The sequence below is a fragment of the Equus przewalskii genome, chromosome 22, assembly GCF_037783145.1.
Source record: "Equus przewalskii isolate Varuska chromosome 22, EquPr2, whole genome shotgun sequence".
Lineage (NCBI taxonomy): Eukaryota > Metazoa > Chordata > Mammalia > Perissodactyla > Equidae > Equus > Equus przewalskii.
Window position 1 is genome coordinate 49,666,988 of NC_091852.1, and position 19,624 is coordinate 49,686,611.

General features: G+C 47.7%; 1 protein-coding gene across 2 annotated transcripts; it reads left to right on the forward strand.

Annotated features, from left to right (window-relative positions):
- Window positions 1-5,319: 5,319 nt before the first annotated feature.
- NFIL3 (nuclear factor, interleukin 3 regulated) lies at window positions 5,320-18,727 on the forward strand. 2 transcript variants are annotated; one of them, XM_070590877.1, is made up of 2 exons: window positions 5,320-5,568; window positions 16,881-18,727. In XM_070590877.1, the coding sequence occupies exon 2, from the start codon at window positions 17,054-17,056 to the stop codon at window positions 18,428-18,430; it is 1,377 nt and encodes a 458-aa protein (XP_070446978.1). In that variant the 5' UTR covers window positions 5,320-5,568; window positions 16,881-17,053; the 3' UTR covers window positions 18,431-18,727. The 2 variants fall into 2 exon arrangements, with proteins under 2 accessions (XP_070446978.1, XP_070446979.1); XM_070590878.1 differs by lacking the exon at window positions 5,320-5,568 and adding an exon at window positions 12,603-12,754.
- Window positions 18,728-19,624: the final 897 nt, after the last annotated feature.

Consider the following 19,624-nt stretch of genomic DNA (forward strand, 5'->3'; position numbering starts at 1 on the left):
ATTGCAACGCCAGAAGGGTTGCTGCAGAGTATCTGGTTCAACTCCATCAGGTCTCAGACGAAGGAACGAGGTTCAGAGAGATGAAATGACTCCCTTGGTGAGTCCAGCATAGGGAAAGCATTAGAACCCCAGCCTCCCAAGTTGCAGCCATGGCTCTTTCCAGTGGGCTAGCCTGTGCATGACTTTGCGGAAAAGGTTAGATAAGGTTTGCCCCAGTGACCGGACCTGCATTGCAATGTGGATGTGTCACCTCTTATTCTTAGTAAAATGACTTTTGTTAGAACACATTTCATAATTTTATATTTCACACACTTGTAACTCTGCTGGCTGCGTCCGGGTCCCCAGCTAACTGCAGCCACAGCGCTTGCTCCATCGCTCGAGGTTTTGCAACGAACACAATTAGCTGCTTCCCAAGTCTTGACCATTTTTAGTGTATTGCCTGGCTTCTCACCCACTTTTTTTGTTAGTTGCCTTTATTTTGGCACCTTTACTCACATATACAATTTAATCTGAATGAACCAAAATGCTCACTGAAATGTACGCCATCTGTGGTGGCTGAATTCAGAGATGTATTTCTGTTTTTGTAATGGTGTACTTGCAACATTTTCTCTTCTTTTGCAAAATCACCTCTTTTTGGTCTTTTCCTGGCTCTTTTGGAAATGCTTTGACATGTATTCAGGCCATCAGCTGCTTTTGTCTGGGGAAATCATGTAGTTGGTGTACAGATCTAATTTCTTTCTTAGCTGGAGCAAGAGCAGTTTAATAGGAAACATTTCGACTTCCCATTCTTTAAAGCCTGTGCTTCTAAGGGGAGTGTTATTTAACCATCTTCTATTACCCAATTTCCCTACAAAAACTAGTTTTTGAAGAATAAGGCCAAGCATGCTAATGGAACTCCCGCTGATGGAACCATGTGGCAGAAGCCGGGGAATTGAGCGGCTGAGGCTGGAAGACAGAGTGGCAATTTTACACCCTCCCATGTCTACATTGTGGCTGGGATGGGTAGGGGATGAGAGAAAAGAGGCGGTGAAAGGTGGTGGAGGAAAGAATACAAAGGAGTGATGAGGATTTGCTGATTGAGGAAAGGGCAAAGGAAAAAACACGATGAATCAAATAAATTGAGGGAAAAAAGACACAAGAAGAATAAAGGCCAACCAAAGTGGGAGAAAGAAGAGAGGGCACAGGGGAAGGGGTGGGGGAGCCTGGTGATTACAAATAGCATCACTCGAGGATATAAAACAAAGCACACAAGCAAAAGAAAGGAATGCCATTCCGGAAGTTTCTGCCCAGTCAATGACTCATTAGATCAAAGCCAAGATATCAGCACAAATCACATCCCGATGAGTGTGGATGACCAGCCACAGCAATCACTGCCACACCAGCTCACACTTTAAAGCCTCAACCTAAAACAAACACTGTAACATATGGATTCCTAGAAATTGTCTTAACTCCTGTTCACGAAGTTTAAGAAAAGGATATGAGATCCTCAATAGGCACAGTGGAGACAGTGGAGAGTGGTCCTGGACACAGGAGCCCTGATGCCAGCTGGGGGGCACCAGTGGTTGCCAAAGGGTTTTTACCTATGGAAAGTTTTCTGCAAAGAAATCCATATGCCAATCTCTAGAACAGGTAAGGTGGAGCTGTCCATCCGGCTCGCCAGACAGGGAGCCCGCCTTTCAGCTGCGATGTCTCCCTTTCCCCTGGAGCATCTCTGCAGAACCGCACTGTCAGAGGGCGCAGGCTGTCCAGGCTCCAGCTCAGTAAGCCATGGGATATTTTCTTTTTTAATGAATTGCTTGTCAAACTGAAAAAATCAGGATATTTTATGAAAAAAAATTAAAATGTCAACTTTCTTTTGAAAAACTGGAGCCTTGGGCCTCTGTAAAAGTGACCTGTACTGCAAGAATCCGTGAGAGCCGAGGGGTATTTTCTTCTCTCCACCACAGTCCATGTGCAGCCAACCTGAATTCTCTTTAGGTATCTGAGTTTGCAGCTACCTAAAAAGGCTCAGCATAAAGACCTCTGGCTACACATGTCCTCTTAGGTACCGTCTAGCTACAAACATCCTGCAGTGTAAGGTGCTTCCATCTCGGGAGGGAAAGGCCACATTCGCTGTCATTCTGCTCTCAAGGTATAGCCCTTACAGTTGCTTAATCAGAAAGCATGTCTGTAGTGTAACAAGATGGGACCAAACGCGGTTGATTGTCTTCTGCCAGTGGTTCTCATGTCCCCGCCTCCTTCTCTCTCACCCCCACCCCCACCACCAGCACTAAGAGGGACCGAGAGGAAGGAAGTTTTCACTTCATTCTTCAACCATAACCCCCTTCCTCCTCCTCCTCCGGGTGGCCTGGTCACAGCCCTGCTCCACAGCCAGGCACGCACTGATGTCCTCCTGGAAGCCAGTCTGCCCTGAACAATTAGTTTCCAGCATCTTCGGTTTTATGCTCCATTTACTCGTGTTCATCTGCAAGGGCTTGCCTATTCTGTGAATGCTCTGGGAGGTAATATTGGACACATCATCTCTTGGGGAATGGGGACAGATCCTTCATGATACTGTTGGGTGGTTTCCTAATCACCAGGAGGAGCTAAAGAGTTATTTTCTGACACAGTATCACAGATAATCATTTACACATCATCTGACGTCCAAGGAAGATGGAAACAAAAAAGGATGCACGAATGCGATCCAGGCACAACCTAGAATCCCAAATACTTAAAGAATCAGGTTTCAAAATTCAGCATAAAGAACAAGTTTCTAGGTTCAGAGAATTCCTCCACTAACACCAACTAGGGAAAAGTCCCAGCATGCTATCTAGCTTTCCTGAATTTCAAGTTATCCTTCTATAAAACTATTTACTGCCCATTCTACAACAGCTTTAGAATTCTATGAAATTATTCAAAAAGCAGAACAATGTGGAGAACATGTCGTGGGGGGTGACTACGCAGTGCAGCTCTGAATCTCTAGGAACTAGCTGCATTTCTAACCCTGAAAAGGTAACTGACATATAGATATGGTTTTAATTTTATCTGAGAGGTTTTTAAAGCTATAATGGGCATTGTGAGGGTTTGGAAAAAAGGAAACGTACTAGTGCAAACGAGAAAAGCGGATATTATAAAACAAAATCAAGATTCGTTTATTCCAACCTCCTTGGAATAAACGTCTGTGAATAGTAATGAGAAACCTCGCTAAAGTGGAGCCAGGAGACCAGAAGAGGGAGCTCTCACGCAGTGCCACTCCACGTCCATGAGGGGAAGAATTGTCAATTACAGACCCCAACAGAAGAATTGTCAACAGAAAGAAATCACAGATTATGGGCCTCAATTAAAAAATATGCGCACGGCATCTCTACAAGAAATCGACTACCCCAGCAACTCAGCCAATGAGAAACTGGCTCTCTCACTTTCCACCAATGGACTTTCCTTCAAAACAACCCCTCCCAACTTCCTCCTTTTTCTCTATAAAATAACGTTCCTCTCCTTTGTTTGCTGGACATGCCTATAGCTTTTGCTGTAGCTTGCTTGTCCGGAGTTACAATTTTTCTGCTGTTCCCGAATGAACCCATCTTGCTGGTAAAATTCCTGGCTGTGTTTAAGGTCGACTCGTCGAATCCAGGGGGCTGACTCAGAAGCCATACACAGAGGTGCCTCTTGGATTGGAGAGCACCTGGAAAGGTGGGTTTGGGGAAGAAGTTCAAACCCCAATTGTCAGGACCTTGTTGGTAAAGCTAAACTTTACTAGATAAATTGTCAACAAGCGTGTGTTATGAACCACGACATCGTCCTTGGAGAATAGTTTGAAATATGAGCCTTTCCAAAAACCCAACTGATACGTGATAAACATTTTTAAACATTACGCTGTGGGTGCTTATGGCGTGTAATATGAGAAAGGGGAAGGTAGAAAAGAGACAAGTTTAGCAAGCAGGTTTTCTATTGATGATGGACGCCGGTGATGGGAGCTGGCGCTTCGCTTTTCACTTTGGTGTCTGCTTCAAATTTTTCTTTTTAAAAACATATTTTTATGATAGGAAAAAGAAGTGGAAAGTCATGGAAGGCAGTCAGCCCAGCTCCTGCATATTCCAAGCAGCGCGGGAGGTTTCCCCACCTGCCACATTCCCTGTTTGGGCAAGTCTGTGCGTCACCGTGAGGAATATGGCTCCTTCGCTAAGGCGCGCCCTGCCCCTCTACCTATCCATCTGTAAACACGCTGTGCGCGCCACGTGCCTTTACAGGCTTTAGTGCGATGACTTAAGAACTCGCTGCCAGAAGCCCTTTTTCCCATTTCTCTACGTCTCTTACGTAGCCCGGGAATTGCGGGGAGAAAACCGCATCCAACTAGGGACAGAAATGACACTAACGAGCTTCTGGCTCCAAGATCACCGGAAGAGACCTCGAGCGGCCGTCTCGAGCCCCAGCAGCAAACACCAGCGGGCGTACCAGCCGGCGCGCCCTGCCCGCCGACCCGCTCCCGCGCTGGCCACTCTTGGCGTGGCCGGGGGCGGATGGACCACGGCGAGCCTCGTTTCTCAGCCGTGTTACGCAACAACTTTGCAGCCGTCATCTTCGCCCTAATTGTGCAGGGGGCGGTGTTTGTGCGTTGCGCTTTCTCTCCCCGCTCCGGGCCGTCTCGCTCCCCGAGGAGACGCGCGGGGGCATTGTAACCGCTGCCTGAGCAGCACCGCCGGGCTCGGACACCCGTCGCCCGTCCCCCTCCCCACGGCTGCCCGTCCCGAGTGTCGGCAGCTCCCCAGCGCCCCCCGCCCCGCGCACCCCCCTCTCGCCCACCCCAAGCAGGAGGGGTCCTCCCGGGAGCGCGCGAGGAGGGGGAGGCCGAGGTCCCTGCCACGCCCGGGTCTCCGCAGCCCGCGGCCCTCGGCCCGGTGCTCGGGTGGCAACAGGTAGCCCGGCCGGCTGCGCGCTCGGGGAGACAAAAAGCGCCTCCGCGAGGGAGCGAGGGTCGCGGGGCTCACAGCAGCACCGCGGCGACCCGGAGGGCGAAGGCAGCGGCGGGGGAAGCGGGGCGGGGAGGGTGCAGGTCTCGGGCCTCTCCCCAGGCTCTCCCGGTCGCGGCGGCAGCGCCGGCTGTTGCGCAACCCTCGAGCCGGACGCGGGGCGCAGGTCCTCCCGGCGCTCGGGCGGCGGCGGTGGCCGCGGCCAGGGAGGGACGCGGGCCGCTGGTGGCGCCGCCGGGGAGGGGCGGGGCGCGGGCGGGGGCGGGGCGCGGGCGGGGCCGCGGAGAGCCCGCCCCTGCCGGCCACGGCCATTGGCGGCGGGCAGGGGGCGGGTGCGGGCGCGGCGATTGGGGCCGCGGCCGCCCGTCACGGCGGGGCTGGCGGGCGGCGACGTAGCGCGGCGCTCGGAACTGACCTACTAACACACATCTCCCGGCGCGGCCACGGCGCCCGCGGACCCGGCGCGCCGCCCGCCTCCCGCGCCGCGCCCTCGCCGCCGCCCGCCGCCCCGAGGCCCGGCCGGAGCCGGAGCCCCGAGCGCCCAGCGCCTGCGGACCCCGCTCCCGGGCCCCCGCTCTTTCTCCCCGCCGCCCCGGCTCGCCAGCCCGGGAGCAGGAACACGGTAAGCGCTCCGCCCACCGCCGGCCAGGGCCCGGCGCCCCGTTCTCCGCCCGCTCCCGGGGCGCGCGGCCGGCGGCGCGGGGCGCGGGGCGGGCTGTGCGCGGGGCCGGGCTGTGCGCGGGGCTGGCCGGCGGCGGCGAGTGTGCGCGGGGCATTCATTACATAAACTTTTGCTGCCTTGTCAGGAGGGGACTCGCCACCTTAAGGTGGCTGCTTTGATTGCAGCGCCCTCGCGCCGGCACGTAGTCCGGGCTGGTTGGCGCTCCCCCCGCTGCTGTTGCATAATGTCTCCTGATTTCAGGAAAATTGATGTTTGGGGGAGGCTGAGCCATCTCGAGCGGGAAGGGCAACGCTCTTTTCTTTCTCGTCCCTTCTGCGGGGCTGGCGGCGGGCGGAGGAGGGGGCTGACGAATGGGGAATCGTCTCGATTTTCTTGGGGAGAAAGAGCGTTGATAGTGTGGACGGTGACGGCATTCGGAGAATGCCTGCGCCGCGTTTGTGTCCGGGGCTGTGTGTGCACAGACGTTTTCCACCCTGTTTGTCGTCAGCGTGTTTTACTCGCGCTGGGGAAGGTTGTGGGATTCGTCCTTGCATACATTGCATAATCTGCCCACGGTGAAATACTGGCAAGGACTCCGGGCTGATGTGGGAATGTGCGCGTACGTGTGCAATGATTTGGTCATTTTAGCGCAGCGTTGGATATTAGAGCGTTATTTACGACGATGCCACGACCCAGATAAGAAGATATATTTTTAAACACTCCTACAAGACATGAAAGGAAGAATTCCTCGGGTTGAATTCTGATTTTGGGGTACTCCCGGGGCTCGCCTCGGAGGTGTTCTGAGCTCTTATTTTTAAATCTAGGACGAACCATTGTGACGTTTACCTCCCCACCTTCGTAATTTTAATGCATTCCATTCGATCGGCCCCTTTTCTCACCTTATTGTCATTGCTTTTTCAGACACGACAAGACAGATCACATAATAGTTTCCTGGAAATGTTGCATTATGTAACTGCCGAATTTGCTGGCAGTGAGCTTAGGAAGAGGCAGCTAATTACGTGATTTTATAATCTTGCTACAAAGAAAGTAGGACAGATTCAGCCTTTAAAATGTCACTGTAACAGTTTTTTTTAAAAGGATATTTTAAACAGGAAAGTAGAAAACCGGGTAAGCATTGAGTTTGCTCATGCTGCCGAATGTGTGTCTTTTGCCCTAAATGAAGTGTGCGTTCTTCTAAATTTAGCCCTAACTATCACATTTTAACAATTGTGGCCTCGCAGCGCTATTTCTGGTGTTTTCTCCAGGGCTGTGTGCAAATACAAGTTCAAGGCCATTTGCTGTAGTTTTAACTCCACGCCTTCGGAGACCTTTGATAAGATTGTATTTTTAGGAAGGCATTTCGCAGAGCCCGATGATTTGCTGGATGCTGACTGCCATTTATCTTTTTAAAGGACACTTTAGGAAAGTGCTGTTCTCTGAAAACAGCAGGGGGATGGCCAAGCGTCATCTCCTGGTCTTGGCTTTTGTAAATAACAACAGCGAATGAGGTCACAAGTATTTATTTCACATCGTGTTTTTTTCCTCTAGACCAGATATGATTTATGGGAAACAGATATAGGTTAGTAGATTGTTTTTGTCCGGATACTCTAGTTTTATTGAAGTGAGGCTATATGAATATGTAATGTACCCAGATTTTAAATTTTTTCCTGGACTCTTGTGTAATTATGTGTGGATATATGTGTATATGATGGTGTGTATATGCACAGATTTTTTTTCTGCTAACATAACATTTAAACAAGGCACGGGCTTGTGGGGTTTTTGGAGGGGGGGTGAGTGGGCGTATTATAGAGATTCACCTCTGGAACAAATTATGTTACCCCAAATAATTGCAGTCGCTTTCCAAGAGGTCTAACATTGCTCCAGGGCTCCCGGTGTCAGACCCCGACCTACTTTGGAGCTGGGGCTGGGAGCCCCGGGTCCGCAGGGAGCCGCGTTGCGCCACCTTCGGACCGCGACCTCCAGTGGCGCGCCGACGCCGCCGGGCGCGCCCCTCCCTCCTGCGGGCCGTGGGGTCTGGGGGTGGCGAGCGGGGGCCTCGGGTCGGCACCCGGGAGCGCCCTGGGCGGCGCTCGGACAAGGTCTGCGCGGCGGCCTGCGCACCGCCTCGCCCCCTCCCCACATTCCTTTGTTCTGGCGCTGGGGGTCCTGGCGGCGCCGAGGCCCAGCTGCGCCGCCCACCCGGCGGGGGGCGGGTCCCGGGGAGGCGAGGGGCGCGGAGGGCCGGCCCGGGGCCGGGGCGTCTGGGTGCGCTCTGGGTTCCCCGGACGAGGGAGGGGGAGGGGGAGGGGAGGGGAGCCGGAGGGCGGGAGCGGGGCAGGGGAGGAGCGGAGGGGAGCGCGGGAGGAGGGGACGCGCGCAGGGGAGGAGGGAAGGGACCCAGAGCGAGGCCGCGCGGAGAGGGCAGCGGGCGCCCTGAGCGTTCGCGTCGCGGCGGCCACCCTCGGCGGGCAGCCCTGGGGCCCGCCGTCCGCCACCCGCCTCCCCCGCGGCGAGCTGCTGAGCGCCGCGGACACCTTTGTTCCTGGAGGCTGCTGTGTATTTCGGGGGCAAGCGCTTCTTGATTCGCGAAGTGAAAAAGACCTAAGAACATCCCCAAATGTCAACAGACCACAGAAATTGGGGGCGGGGGCGCTCCAGCATTTATGGTGATGGAAAGAGGGGCCCCAGCTTGACTGTGGCTAGTTGAGTCGACGTCTTTTTTCCTCCTTTAAACCTTTAGTTATGCGGTCACAGGCTAGAGCAGAGGGAACGCGAACCTCCTGAGTTCAAAATAAAACAAAAATCAAAAGGCACACGTAGCCGCCGCTGTCCCGGCCACTCTGGTAACGCAATCCTGGCGCAAGACTTCCGCGATCGTGCCCCTGCAGTAGTCCGCAGGGAGTTCAGGGCAGCATCTCAGATGTTCTCTGAAAGCCCATCAGCGCAATGCGCTTTGTTGGAAAGTCGGTTTCTCTGGGGTCGTATCCTGCACCCCTGTCCCCCCTCAGTCTGTTTCTTGAGTGTCAGGCTCTGTCAGTAGTTAGAGAACAACTTGGGTGAAGCGCGGAGGTCGCGGGCTCTGGGCTCAGCTGAGCTGCGTCCAGGCCCCAGCCTGTGAGCTCAGCGCTGCCCTGATTGACATCCGCCTCCAGGGTAAACTGAGGGAATCAGACCTGTCCCGCTGGGCGGTTGTGACGAGCTCAGTAAAGGCTTCTTGTGTCATTGACCAGGAACCAGGTTTATTTGTTTTTTCCGTAAAGGGAGTCATCTTCATTTTTCTCTACCTAAATCTTTATGCAGTAATAGTAAAGGTTGGTGTTTGAATTAAGCATACAATTAAAGATCCTTCTTGAAATCTTTTTTGTTCTAATAATGATTAAATATTTTTTTAAAAAAGTGTTTGCCATTATGTTCAGTGGTAATTTGAGATTGGAAGGAATTCTTGACAGGATTGCAAAATCTCAGACTTCTTGAGTCATTGAGTTAATGTTTTGGAAAACTGTGTGAAGGAACAGACAGGGGAGTTGATGGTGGCAGGAATGGTGTAAAAAGTGCCCAGCAGCTCTGCTTGCCCAGTTCCCTGGACCTCTCTGTGCCGGTGTTCCTGCCTGGATACTGTCTGCATTTAAACTTCTGTGATCTGAGATGGCCAGGCTGGTTAGACCCCGCAGATGTGCCCTCTGGGTGGGCATGTGGGCTGCAGCCTATGCGCCGGAAAACTAAGGATGGCTCCTGGGAAACTGCTGATGTCTGGCCCCTTTGACTAATACAGAAAATGTCTTTGGGTTACGCTTGCAACATAGGGCACTGCTTCCCTAAGAATCTCCAGAGGCTAGAAAGGCCTAGAACTGCCATCATCCTCGTTGCTGGGTACTGCTCATTCTTCAGATAGGAGGTGAAGAGCTAATATTCACTAAAAGCTCGCCCTGCATGTGCCAGGCACTGTGTGGAGTGTGGTGCTGTCATCTCTATTTGATAGATAAGGGAGTGGAGGCGAGAGAAACTGATTAGCAGCCCAGGCCAGGAGCCTGAAAAGGGGCGGAGCCTTGCTGGGACCCCCCCCCCCACACCCATCCCCCTCCCCTGCATGAGTGCAGGCTCGCTGTAGTTCTTGAAACAATTTTCTTTTCTGTGTTAAAGGCTTATCTTTGCAAAGTGCAATTATAACATCACTATGATGCAACAGCCTGAAAATTAAAACCCTCTGTGAGAGCCCTGTCCCAGGTTGAGCAACGGGGCCTGACTCACCCGCTGCGGGGATATTTCTAGTGACCTTGCCTTGGTCCATCCAGTCAGTTCGGAGAGGTAGATGTGAGTGCAGCGGGGAGTGGAAAAGGCACAGTCATAGTGCCCGGCTTTATTTTTACCCCAGCTCAACTCACACATACTTCATTATTTCCATTGTAATCCAGATGGCGTTGGTGCCGTGAAAAGTTGTTTATTTTTAATACGGATTGAGGAATGAGGGCCCACTTGGGATTCAATTCAAAATATGACAGAAACAATGTAGTTGAAGTTTCCTTTAATATTCATTTCTTGTTTTTGTAAGGTATGCGTCTATTTCACAGGGTTAACACATTGTTTGATATCCTGTTATTTTTCTAAATTATATTTGAGTTGATTTTTATCCAGATGGGACTCATAGGAGAATGTCGAAAGACGCTGACCTTTGATCACAGACATTACATAAGAGTTTTTCAGTTTCAAAATGAATTTATATTACTACCACCCCCAATTATCTCTCAAATTTCTTTGCAAATAACTTTCCTCTAGTTGAAAAAAAAATACTGTTTTTCATCTGGCTTTAATTAGAGAGCACAGGCTTGTTTTTATGATAAAATTTAGTAGGGATTTACTAGATACAGTTTGTAATAATCTGTGCTTTGAAGACTCAGTTTCATTGGAATCAGAATGATGTTTATAAGCCTTTTAGTTATCAGAACATGGTGTCTTTATTAATTAACTTTCCGGTGATCTTAAACTGCTATTAAGTTGTCTTCAAATAAACACTAAAACTAAACATTGGAAAAAATCTGTCTTATTCATAAGGCACATAGTAAAGTAAAGGACATTTATAATCATCTGTGCCCTGGGAAAGAAAGTGAAATTAGAATGCTGCTTCAGTGTCAGTAGGAGCACTGAAGGACTCTTACAACCACACCCTCGCCCCACCCGGCCCCTGCACACACCACTTTTGCCATCATTGCTCCGTGTTGTGTGTGTTCTGGGATTACTTACCCATGGCAGCATTTCCTATAACTGGGTTACTGGGTGCTTGTTAGTGTCCCTTAACATTTCAGATGTGTTGCTAGACTGACAAATTCTCTTTTTGCAAGTTTCAAGAAAACTAATGGTCCCCATTTTGAAGTGACTGGAGATTTTTAAAAACGCGTTTCCCCCTCAATTCCTGTCACCCGTTGGTGGGGGCGGTTTTGTCTTTACGTAGTTCTCCAGCTGCACGATTGTGTGCGCGCGTTAGCATCTGTGTGCTTACTCCGTGCAGTCTTCAGAATATTTTTGTTGTGCACTGAACTGCAAGCGCTGGCCTCTTTTATGAAAGAAGGTCAGCTTATACTATTTCATATTTCAGTTCCTTAAATTATATCAATATGATAATAGAATGCAACATTGTCGTCATATTTATTGTTTAAAGCTAATTTTCAAGTTGTGTTTTGTTGAGGGTGAGAGAGCAACAAACTTGAAATATTTTCATTTGTCATAAACTCTGTCTGGTTTTGACACTTTTACAGCTGCACCCAAATAGAAAAAATAGGTCAGTTTATTGCTATGATAGGATAGATTTTGGCAAAGTGTGAGAGGCCGTTTATGTGTGTGTTCATGTCTCCATCAAGTACACGTTTCTCTCTGGCTTTAAAGTCTATGTTCCTAGAGACAGAATTATATTATTAATGGGAGGCCTTAATTGGCACTCAGAATGGTTAACATAGTTTTCTTAATTTAAAAAGGCTTCTATTTTTCAGCCTGATTGGAAAATCCTCTTACGACTTCAGTGTTTCCTGAGTTTCTTCATCCCCACTCGATTGCACATGTATTTTCCTATTTTGTCTCTGCTTTTAAATACTGGATTTTATTTTTATCCATGAATAGAAGAAAAGCATTTTATTGAAACAATCACGTCATGGATTTTACCCACAGGAAGAAAATAAGGTTAACGTTTTGCTGGTAGAAATGGAGCGACACAGCAATAGTTTAAAGAGCTGTGAATTGAGTAACTTTTTTTCTTAACTTAAATGGCATTTCTCTCAAAAACAAGCAAATGCTTGCTTAGTGGAGGGAGAGGGTTTGCAGTTTAACATAAAAGAATTTTTTTCTGTAATGGTATCTATACTACACCTCTGAGGGAGTGAGTAGCATATTCAGAAAATAGAGGGAAAATGAGAGAGTTCTATAAAAATGTTTCCAAGTCACTGAGCACAGAAGATAGTGTTTCATCTTGTATTGACAGAATTTTAAAATTAAAATAGATAATAGAAACAATTTGCAATAAGGCTTCCCCTTTAAAGAGAGAATTAATAACAAAATATCTCATAGTAGATTCTAATGTCTAAACTATTAGTAAGATTTTAGATGCTTGAAACAGAATGTTTTGTAAAGAGTTTGAATTGTCAACCATTCTCTATGAGATGCGGTGGGGGCCCAGGAAGACACAGTCTGTCATTGTAAACACAAGTAATGAGGTTACTCCTCGAGTTGAAATTTGGTCTAGAATTTATATTGTAAAGTTTTATTCTTTTAGAGAATCTTCTAAACCAGATTTTAACCTTAATTAAAAACAATATTTAGGTCATCTGACTTAAATAGACTTTAAAGTTCTGGGCTTATGAGACGTGGCTCCTGCCTGTGGAAATAGTGTAATGTACCATGAAAAAGCAATAATTAGAGGCCGCACGTCCGCATTAGGTATGGGAAAATATGTCAATTGGAATGTGATGACTCCTGCTCTTAAATTTCTCTCTCTATTTGTGTTTTTTAAGCAGCAGCCATATTACCTAATGGGTGTAATGAAGCTGGTCATGCTGAACACGCCAGCATCGTAGAATTGGCATGCAGTGTCAATTACTCACCAAAAATGAAACAAGCGGTGACTGACGTAGCGTTAGTCGTGATCTGAAAACACGAGGCAGAGGTGACTGTTAAATTAATCATAAGCGAAAACATTGGCATTTGAATAAGCTCATTAGCTGAGCATAAATGCTGATGTTTTTAGAAGGCGCTGTAAACCGTCTTTGCCCTTCACTTTAATTTAAGTTCACTGGTGAGGAGCATAAATAGATTCTAGGGCCCGTCTCTGCCCTCAGCTCTGTGTGATCTTGGGAAAGTCACTCAATCTTTCTGTGTTTTAGTTGCTCACCCCCAAAGTTGAAAATGGATACATTTTTGGTTTTGTAAAAAAAAAAAGTCACAGGTGACAATGTCTGTAGCTATAATTTTTCTTTTCTTCTATTTATTTTTGCCTAAATAGGGCCAGGAGATTAAAATTCTAGCAGAGATACGAAAATTAGACTGTTTTCTCAATTCATTAAATACTCTCAGGATATAAAACAATTCTGAGGAAGCTGGAGAAAAGTTCCAGGTGGTACCTTTGTTGTCTGTTCTGACAGCATCTAATAGTGCTTTCCTGCGCCCAAAGTAACTGAGCAAATGGGTGTATATTACTCAGAAATGAGAATAAATCCCTCAGAAGAAGAAAGTATGTGAGTGAGATGCGCTGCACAGAGACAGAGAATGACCCTCAGCGAGCAGAGGAGAGGTACTGTTAGAGGAACCAGATTTGGCTCAGAGTTGGGCTGGAGTCTTAGCTTTGTCGCTTAACCAGCTGTGTGACACTGGGCAAGTCACTTAACTTCTCTGAGCCTTAGTTTTCTCGTCTGAAAATGGTTATTGTGCAGGTGATGAAATAATGGCAGGCTTGTAAGTGTTCAGTAAATGACACCTCTTATGACTGTTTTGGTTTTCATGACCATACCAAAGAAAGCCGTCTAGAGGCGAGGCGATATGTGCAGCTGGGCCCCCTGTTGGCGTCACTCCTCACACAGCCCTCGATTACCACTGTCTTCGCAAGTCCGTCTCCTACCGGACACTAGGCTACGACCCTGGACTCTCGCGAGTTTGGGTTTTCCCTCCGTCTTTGTGTGCCCACTGTCCGGCTCAGTGTCCGGTACACAGTGGGTGCTCCATATGTGTTGAATCAATCAATTAATGAATAAGAGAAGCTCTCTGTTAATAAGTAAAGTATCTTTTTTTTTTTACAATTTACATAATATTAAATTACAAAGGAAGTGCTGGGAAAGTTTTCTGGTTACAACTGGCTTGTTTGAGGCAAATGAGTGACCACCAGCCAAGTCGAACACCCACCTCTTCCGCGCGTTGCTGGGACGCGAGTATCTCCCTCTGCGTCCTGCAGTGTCGCGGTCGAGTTGGGCACACAAACCAGGTGGATGATACACAGTGTGCAGAGTCAGCACCTCTCTACAGCTTCTCACTGCTGACAAACTCTTTTCAACAGTAAGATGACAGAAAATATCCTAAGATTTAGGTGGTGACTTGCCGACGGAGTCCTGGAGACAGTCTGTGGGATGAGGGGTAAATCCCAGATGCCAGGACATGTAGGAAGATTCAGACAGGAAGAAGTTCAACCGAAAAGAAAGGAGATTTTCCACAGGTTTTGAATGTCCCCACAAAGTTGTAGAGATGACCAAGTGGACATGCAGTCGTTGGATCCCAGAAGAAAGGGGCCACAGAGATTTAGAGACCAGTGGGGTATTTTCATTGACTGAAAGTGGGATTGTCTTATCAACAGTGTGGCCAGGGCTTCCTGCCAGGCTCACGGGGCGTGCAGCCTGTGGACCACAAGGTTGGGAAAGGTCCCGCCGCGCTCCGTGTAGAAGTGATGAAAATGGATACAAAATAATGAAATATGAAAAGTTTAGGGAGAGTAGCTAAGACAGATAGAATGGTGGGGCACTTCAAAGCATAGCCGTAAGAGCTCATGGGTGAGGCGACATGTCAAAGGAATGCAATTTTTTTTAAAGGAAAGGACAAATTTAAAAAAATGCATGGAAGTCAGGGCCGGCCCGGTGGCACAGTGGTTAAGGGTGCACGTTCTGCTTCAGTGGCCCGGGGTTCGCCGGTTTGGATCCCAGGTGCGGACATGGCACCGCTTGGCAAAAAGCCACGCTGTGGTAGGCATCCCACATATAAAGTAGAGGAAGATGAGCATGGATGTTAGCTCATGGCCAGTCTTCCTCAGCAAAAAGAGGAGGATTGATAGCAGTTAGCTCAGGGCTAGTCTTCCTCAAAAAAAAAAAAAAATGCATGGAAGAGAAAGATTCTCCAGGGGAGAAAATACCCAGAGTAATAGTGTGTGAGGAGCTGTAAGATGTTTAAAACAGCAGTAGCACCTGCGGATGTAGTGGGGTGTGAAAGGCGCCTCGGAAGAGACGAGCGTAGTCGCCCGCCTGCAGCTGGAGTTCTTGTTCTTTGCTCCGGTGCCCATTTGGGCTTCAGGAAGGAGGACTCCACTGAATTAGGGAAAATCCCTAACAAGAGGGGAGAATCCATTCAAGATGTGGAGGAAACATGGGTTTTCATGTCAGAAGACGAACCTTAGTGGGAATGTTAGAGGCATTGTTGTTTTCCTAAGTGATAACTAGAAAGACTCCCCTCTGCGCCATCCCCGCCTGGTGTGGCCGACTCTTTGCCTTCGTTTCCCATTGAAGTTGTATTCTCAAAAACAAACAGAAACTGGGTATTAATAATCACAAGTTTCACCAAGTTGCAACTTAGCATTTCCATGTTGGCTCAGTTTGATGGACAAAAAATGTGGCATTAAACCTTACTCTTTATGATCCTGAAATTATTACACCATTCTTTCTGGAAAAGACCCAAGAAACTAGCCGGCTTTTCCAGCTGATAAAATTGAACTTTGTTTCATTAGTCATTATTAAACTATGCATGAGAAAGAGTGACGTGAACCCAGAACACGAAGTCTCTTTAATGTGGTGGGATAGAGCGCCATGTGCAGAGTGCTGAGGGCACTGCTGTCTTCCCGCATGCTCCTTTATGAAAGTGCGACCTCTTGGAAAGTTAGGCAGAGAAGCCGTGTCTAGAATCACACATCCAAAACCACGGTGAAAAAATTGTTGTTGGAACCTAATATGGATTTATCATCTCATGTCAAGCCAGATTCAGATTTATAAATATTTCATGAGTGCAAAAGGAAGCCAGTTGATGGTTCTCTTTTTGAGTTCTAAATTTTGTTTGAAACTAATTAGTAAAACGGAAAGAAATTCTTTCCATAGTTACATTCTCTCGGTTTAAAATAACTTTGTTTCAAGAATGCGCTGTACTTTAAAAGAAAAAGTCCCTTTGAATAGTAACTTTATTTTGGTCCAAAGCTACTATATAAATGAAATCTATTATGACAGAATTTTTAGCACCAAAGAAGGCACTTTGGATGATTCAATCTTAAGCAAATGTTTGATAAATCAATTTGAAGGCACCAGAAGAAAGGACGTTTCTAACCTCATAGTGCAGATGTGCCAGGAAGGCTGGTGTTACTGAGAAGATTGCTCTGTGTTCAGGTGGGCTGAGCCACCTGGCAGGAGGACCGCACGGAAGCCCACCAGGCAGGCAGGGCTGGGGTGGGCAGGTCTGTGTCCCTGGAAGAGGCAGGTGAAAACAACTACAGCTTGGTGGTTTGCATGGTATTTAGTTTTTGTGGAAATAAAAATTTAGCTGCATTTATATTCTATTTCATGTAACTGCAAAAGCCGTTTACTGGTTTTAAAGGTGTTTGCTTGGAGGCGTTCCTCTGACTAGGTGAACTTGTTTGCTTTGCAGGGGTATAAATGTTATCTAGAATTCTTCAGAAGCCCCGCAGTGTGCAAGTGCTATTTAAGAACTTACCAACCAGAGGCGAGCTGTCATTTCCTTCCTGTCATGTCCCATCCCCATGGCCCCGCCCCCCCGGTTCTTCTGCTGAAACACAGCCTGGCTCTGTTCCTCTGGGCAGCTGTGCTTTTCCCTCTCGCTCCCCGGGACCACATAGCACTCTGCTGCTAGGGCTCCCCTCTACGTCTTCACATACAGATATTTGGGGCTTATTTCCTTTTCAAGACTGCAAACTCTTTGAAAGGAAGAACTATGTCCTGTTCAGACCTGTGTACCCTAAATACTTAGTGTGGTTCCTGGCACATAATTGGTAATAAATACTTAGCACGTGGATAACTGTCTCTTTTCATGTATTGCAGGTAACCCAGAAGAGCCACACTCCATTCAGGCAGAGGAGCCAGAGAGGTTTGTCCCGGAGAGTAGAACACAAAGAATATTGATGGATTTTAAACCACACTTTTTCAAGCGTTTGAGAAGACTGGAAAAGTAATTGGTTCTCCTGCACTGCATATATAGGTTAAGATTGTTTCTGATGCAGCTGAGAAAAATGCAGACCATCAAGAAGGAGCAGGCGTCTCTTGAGACTGGTCACGGGGTGGACAAGATGATGGTGCTTAGCTCTGCTTTAACTGAGGTCTCTGAAGACTTGACGACAGGAGAAGAGTTACTCCTAAACGAAGGCAGCGTGGGGAAAAGCAAATCTGCGTCGTGCCGGAGGAAACGGGAATTCATTCCCGACGAAAAGAAAGACGCCATGTATTGGGAAAAACGGCGGAAGAATAACGAAGCTGCCAAGAGGTCTCGTGAGAAGCGTCGGCTGAATGACCTGGTTTTAGAGAACAAACTCATTGCACTGGGAGAAGAAAACGCCACTTTAAAAGCTGAGCTGCTTTCCCTGAAATTGAAGTTTGGTTTAATTAGCTCCACAGCGTATGCCCAAGAGATTCAGAAGCTCAGTAATTCCACAGCTGTGTACTTTCAAGACTACCAGACTTCCAAAGCCAGCATGAGCTCCTTTGTGGACGAGCACGAGCCCTCGATGGTGGCCAGCAGCTGCATCTCCGTCATTAAGCATTCTCCGCAGAGCTCCCTGTCTGATGTCTCGGAAGTGTCCTCGCTGGAACCTTCTCAGGAGGGCCCCGCGCAGAGTCCTGAAAGCAAGTTCCAGGTCATCAAGCAAGAGCCGATGGAACTGGAGAGCTACACGAGGGAGCCGAGGGATGACCGAGGCGCCTACCGGGCAGCCATGTACCAGAGCTACGTGGGGAACCCTTTTCCTGGCTTTTCACACTCTCCGCCTCTCCTGCAGGTCCACCCGTCCTCCAGTAACTCTCCGAGGACGTCGGAAACCGACGACGGGGTGGTCGGGAAGTCATCCGACGGAGAGGACGAGCAGCAGGTTCCCAAGGGCCCCATCCACTCTCCCGTGGAACTGCCACGTGTGCACACGACGGTGGTTAAAGTTCCAGAGGTGAACTCCTCTGCCTTGCCCCACAAGCTTCGGATTAAAGGCAGAGCGATGCAGATAAAAGTGGAAGCGTTCGACAACGAGTTGGATGCCGCGCAAAAACTTTCCTCGCCGATTGACATGACATCCAAGAGACATTTTGAACTCGAGAAGCACAGTGCCCCAAATATGGTACACCCTTCCCTCACCCCTTTCTCAGTGCAAGTGACGAACATTCAAGATTGGTCTCTCAAATCGGAACACTGGCATCAAAAAGAACTTAATGGCAAAACTCAGAGTAGTTTCAAAACTGGAGTGGTTGACATGAAAGACAATGGCTACAAAGTTTCTGACCCAGAGAATTTGTTTTTGAAGCAGGGGATAGCAAACTTATCTGCAGAGGTGGTTTCACTGAAGAGACTCATAGCCACGCACCAAATCTCTGCCTCGGACTCCGGGTGAAGTCCTACTGAGCCGGCTCTGGGCGTCGAGGAAGATGTCTGCAATAGATGGATACGTTTTGTACTAGGCTGAATTTTCACTGGACTGTGATGTCATTTCACTGTAACATTCACATGTTGTCTGTTGGGTGTCTTTTTGTGCACAAATTATTATGAGGATTAGATGATGTTATCACTCTGCCTTCTGTATCGTCCAATAGTCCATGCAAAGGCTGTATATATTGAACATTATTTTTGTTGTTCTATTATAAAGGTGTAAGTTACCAGTTTCAATAAAGGATTGGTGACAAACACAGAACTTCTGCTCCATTGCACTTGATTTTATGGAAAAGAAAAAGCAATTTAAATTACAAAAATAGATGGTAAGATATTCTGCCTTTTACTTATTTGGGAGAGTTTTCTTCTCTGAATAAGGGAAAACCGAAGTGTAAGTTCAGCATATAATTTGTTTTTCTTCTGGTTTGTCCCAGGCTGTAATAAGTTTGAAAACCTTTCAAAGAGAGGAAAAAACTAACAATGAGTTTTCTTGCATTTGAGACTAATTTACTAAATTACTCCCCATTATGTGTTTTTCTTTTGGGTTAAGTTTTCTCCATAATTTTTTCAAGTAGAAAAATCCAAGTTGTTTGGCGTCAGGCTCTCTTCGGTCGTCTCTCTTTTTAAGTATGACACATGGAGGTGGATAGTTGAGTCACTGACCCACTTTATTAATTAGAGGTTCTTTTATAAGAGTGGATGAAGCCTGAGGATGAAGTCATTTTTATGTTACTGTAAATCTTAACAGTTCTAGAGCATAACCGTCTAGGGAATTAGGCTAGTGGCATTCCCCTTTTATTTAGTCTCTAAAATTTCAAAGAACACATCAATTATCAGATTCCAGCATGTGTAGTCTGAGTATTTATAATGACTTGTTTTTTTACAGTCTGTTAATGATCGATATAAATAGCTCTAGTGTGGAAACTCTGTGTAATACAGAAGTCCAGAAGAAAACGTCATTTTAAGTAAATCCGTGACGAGACCATTAGTGATGATTTGTCTGGGATCCTCAGTTGCCCCATAGAAGTGTCATCAAACACAGATCAGTGTCTTCTCTGGCAAGGCGGGCCTGGCACCTGAGTGGGGTGGGTGGGGGCGAGTGGGTGTCAGTCAAGCCCAGCTTTCTCCATAACTACTCTCCTCACTGAAGCCACCTCCA

Coding starts and splice junctions, on each gene's coding strand:
- NFIL3 (XM_070590877.1), top strand. CDS start 17,054: ATGCAGCTGAGAAAAATGCAGACCATCAAGAAGGAGCAGGCGTCTCTT.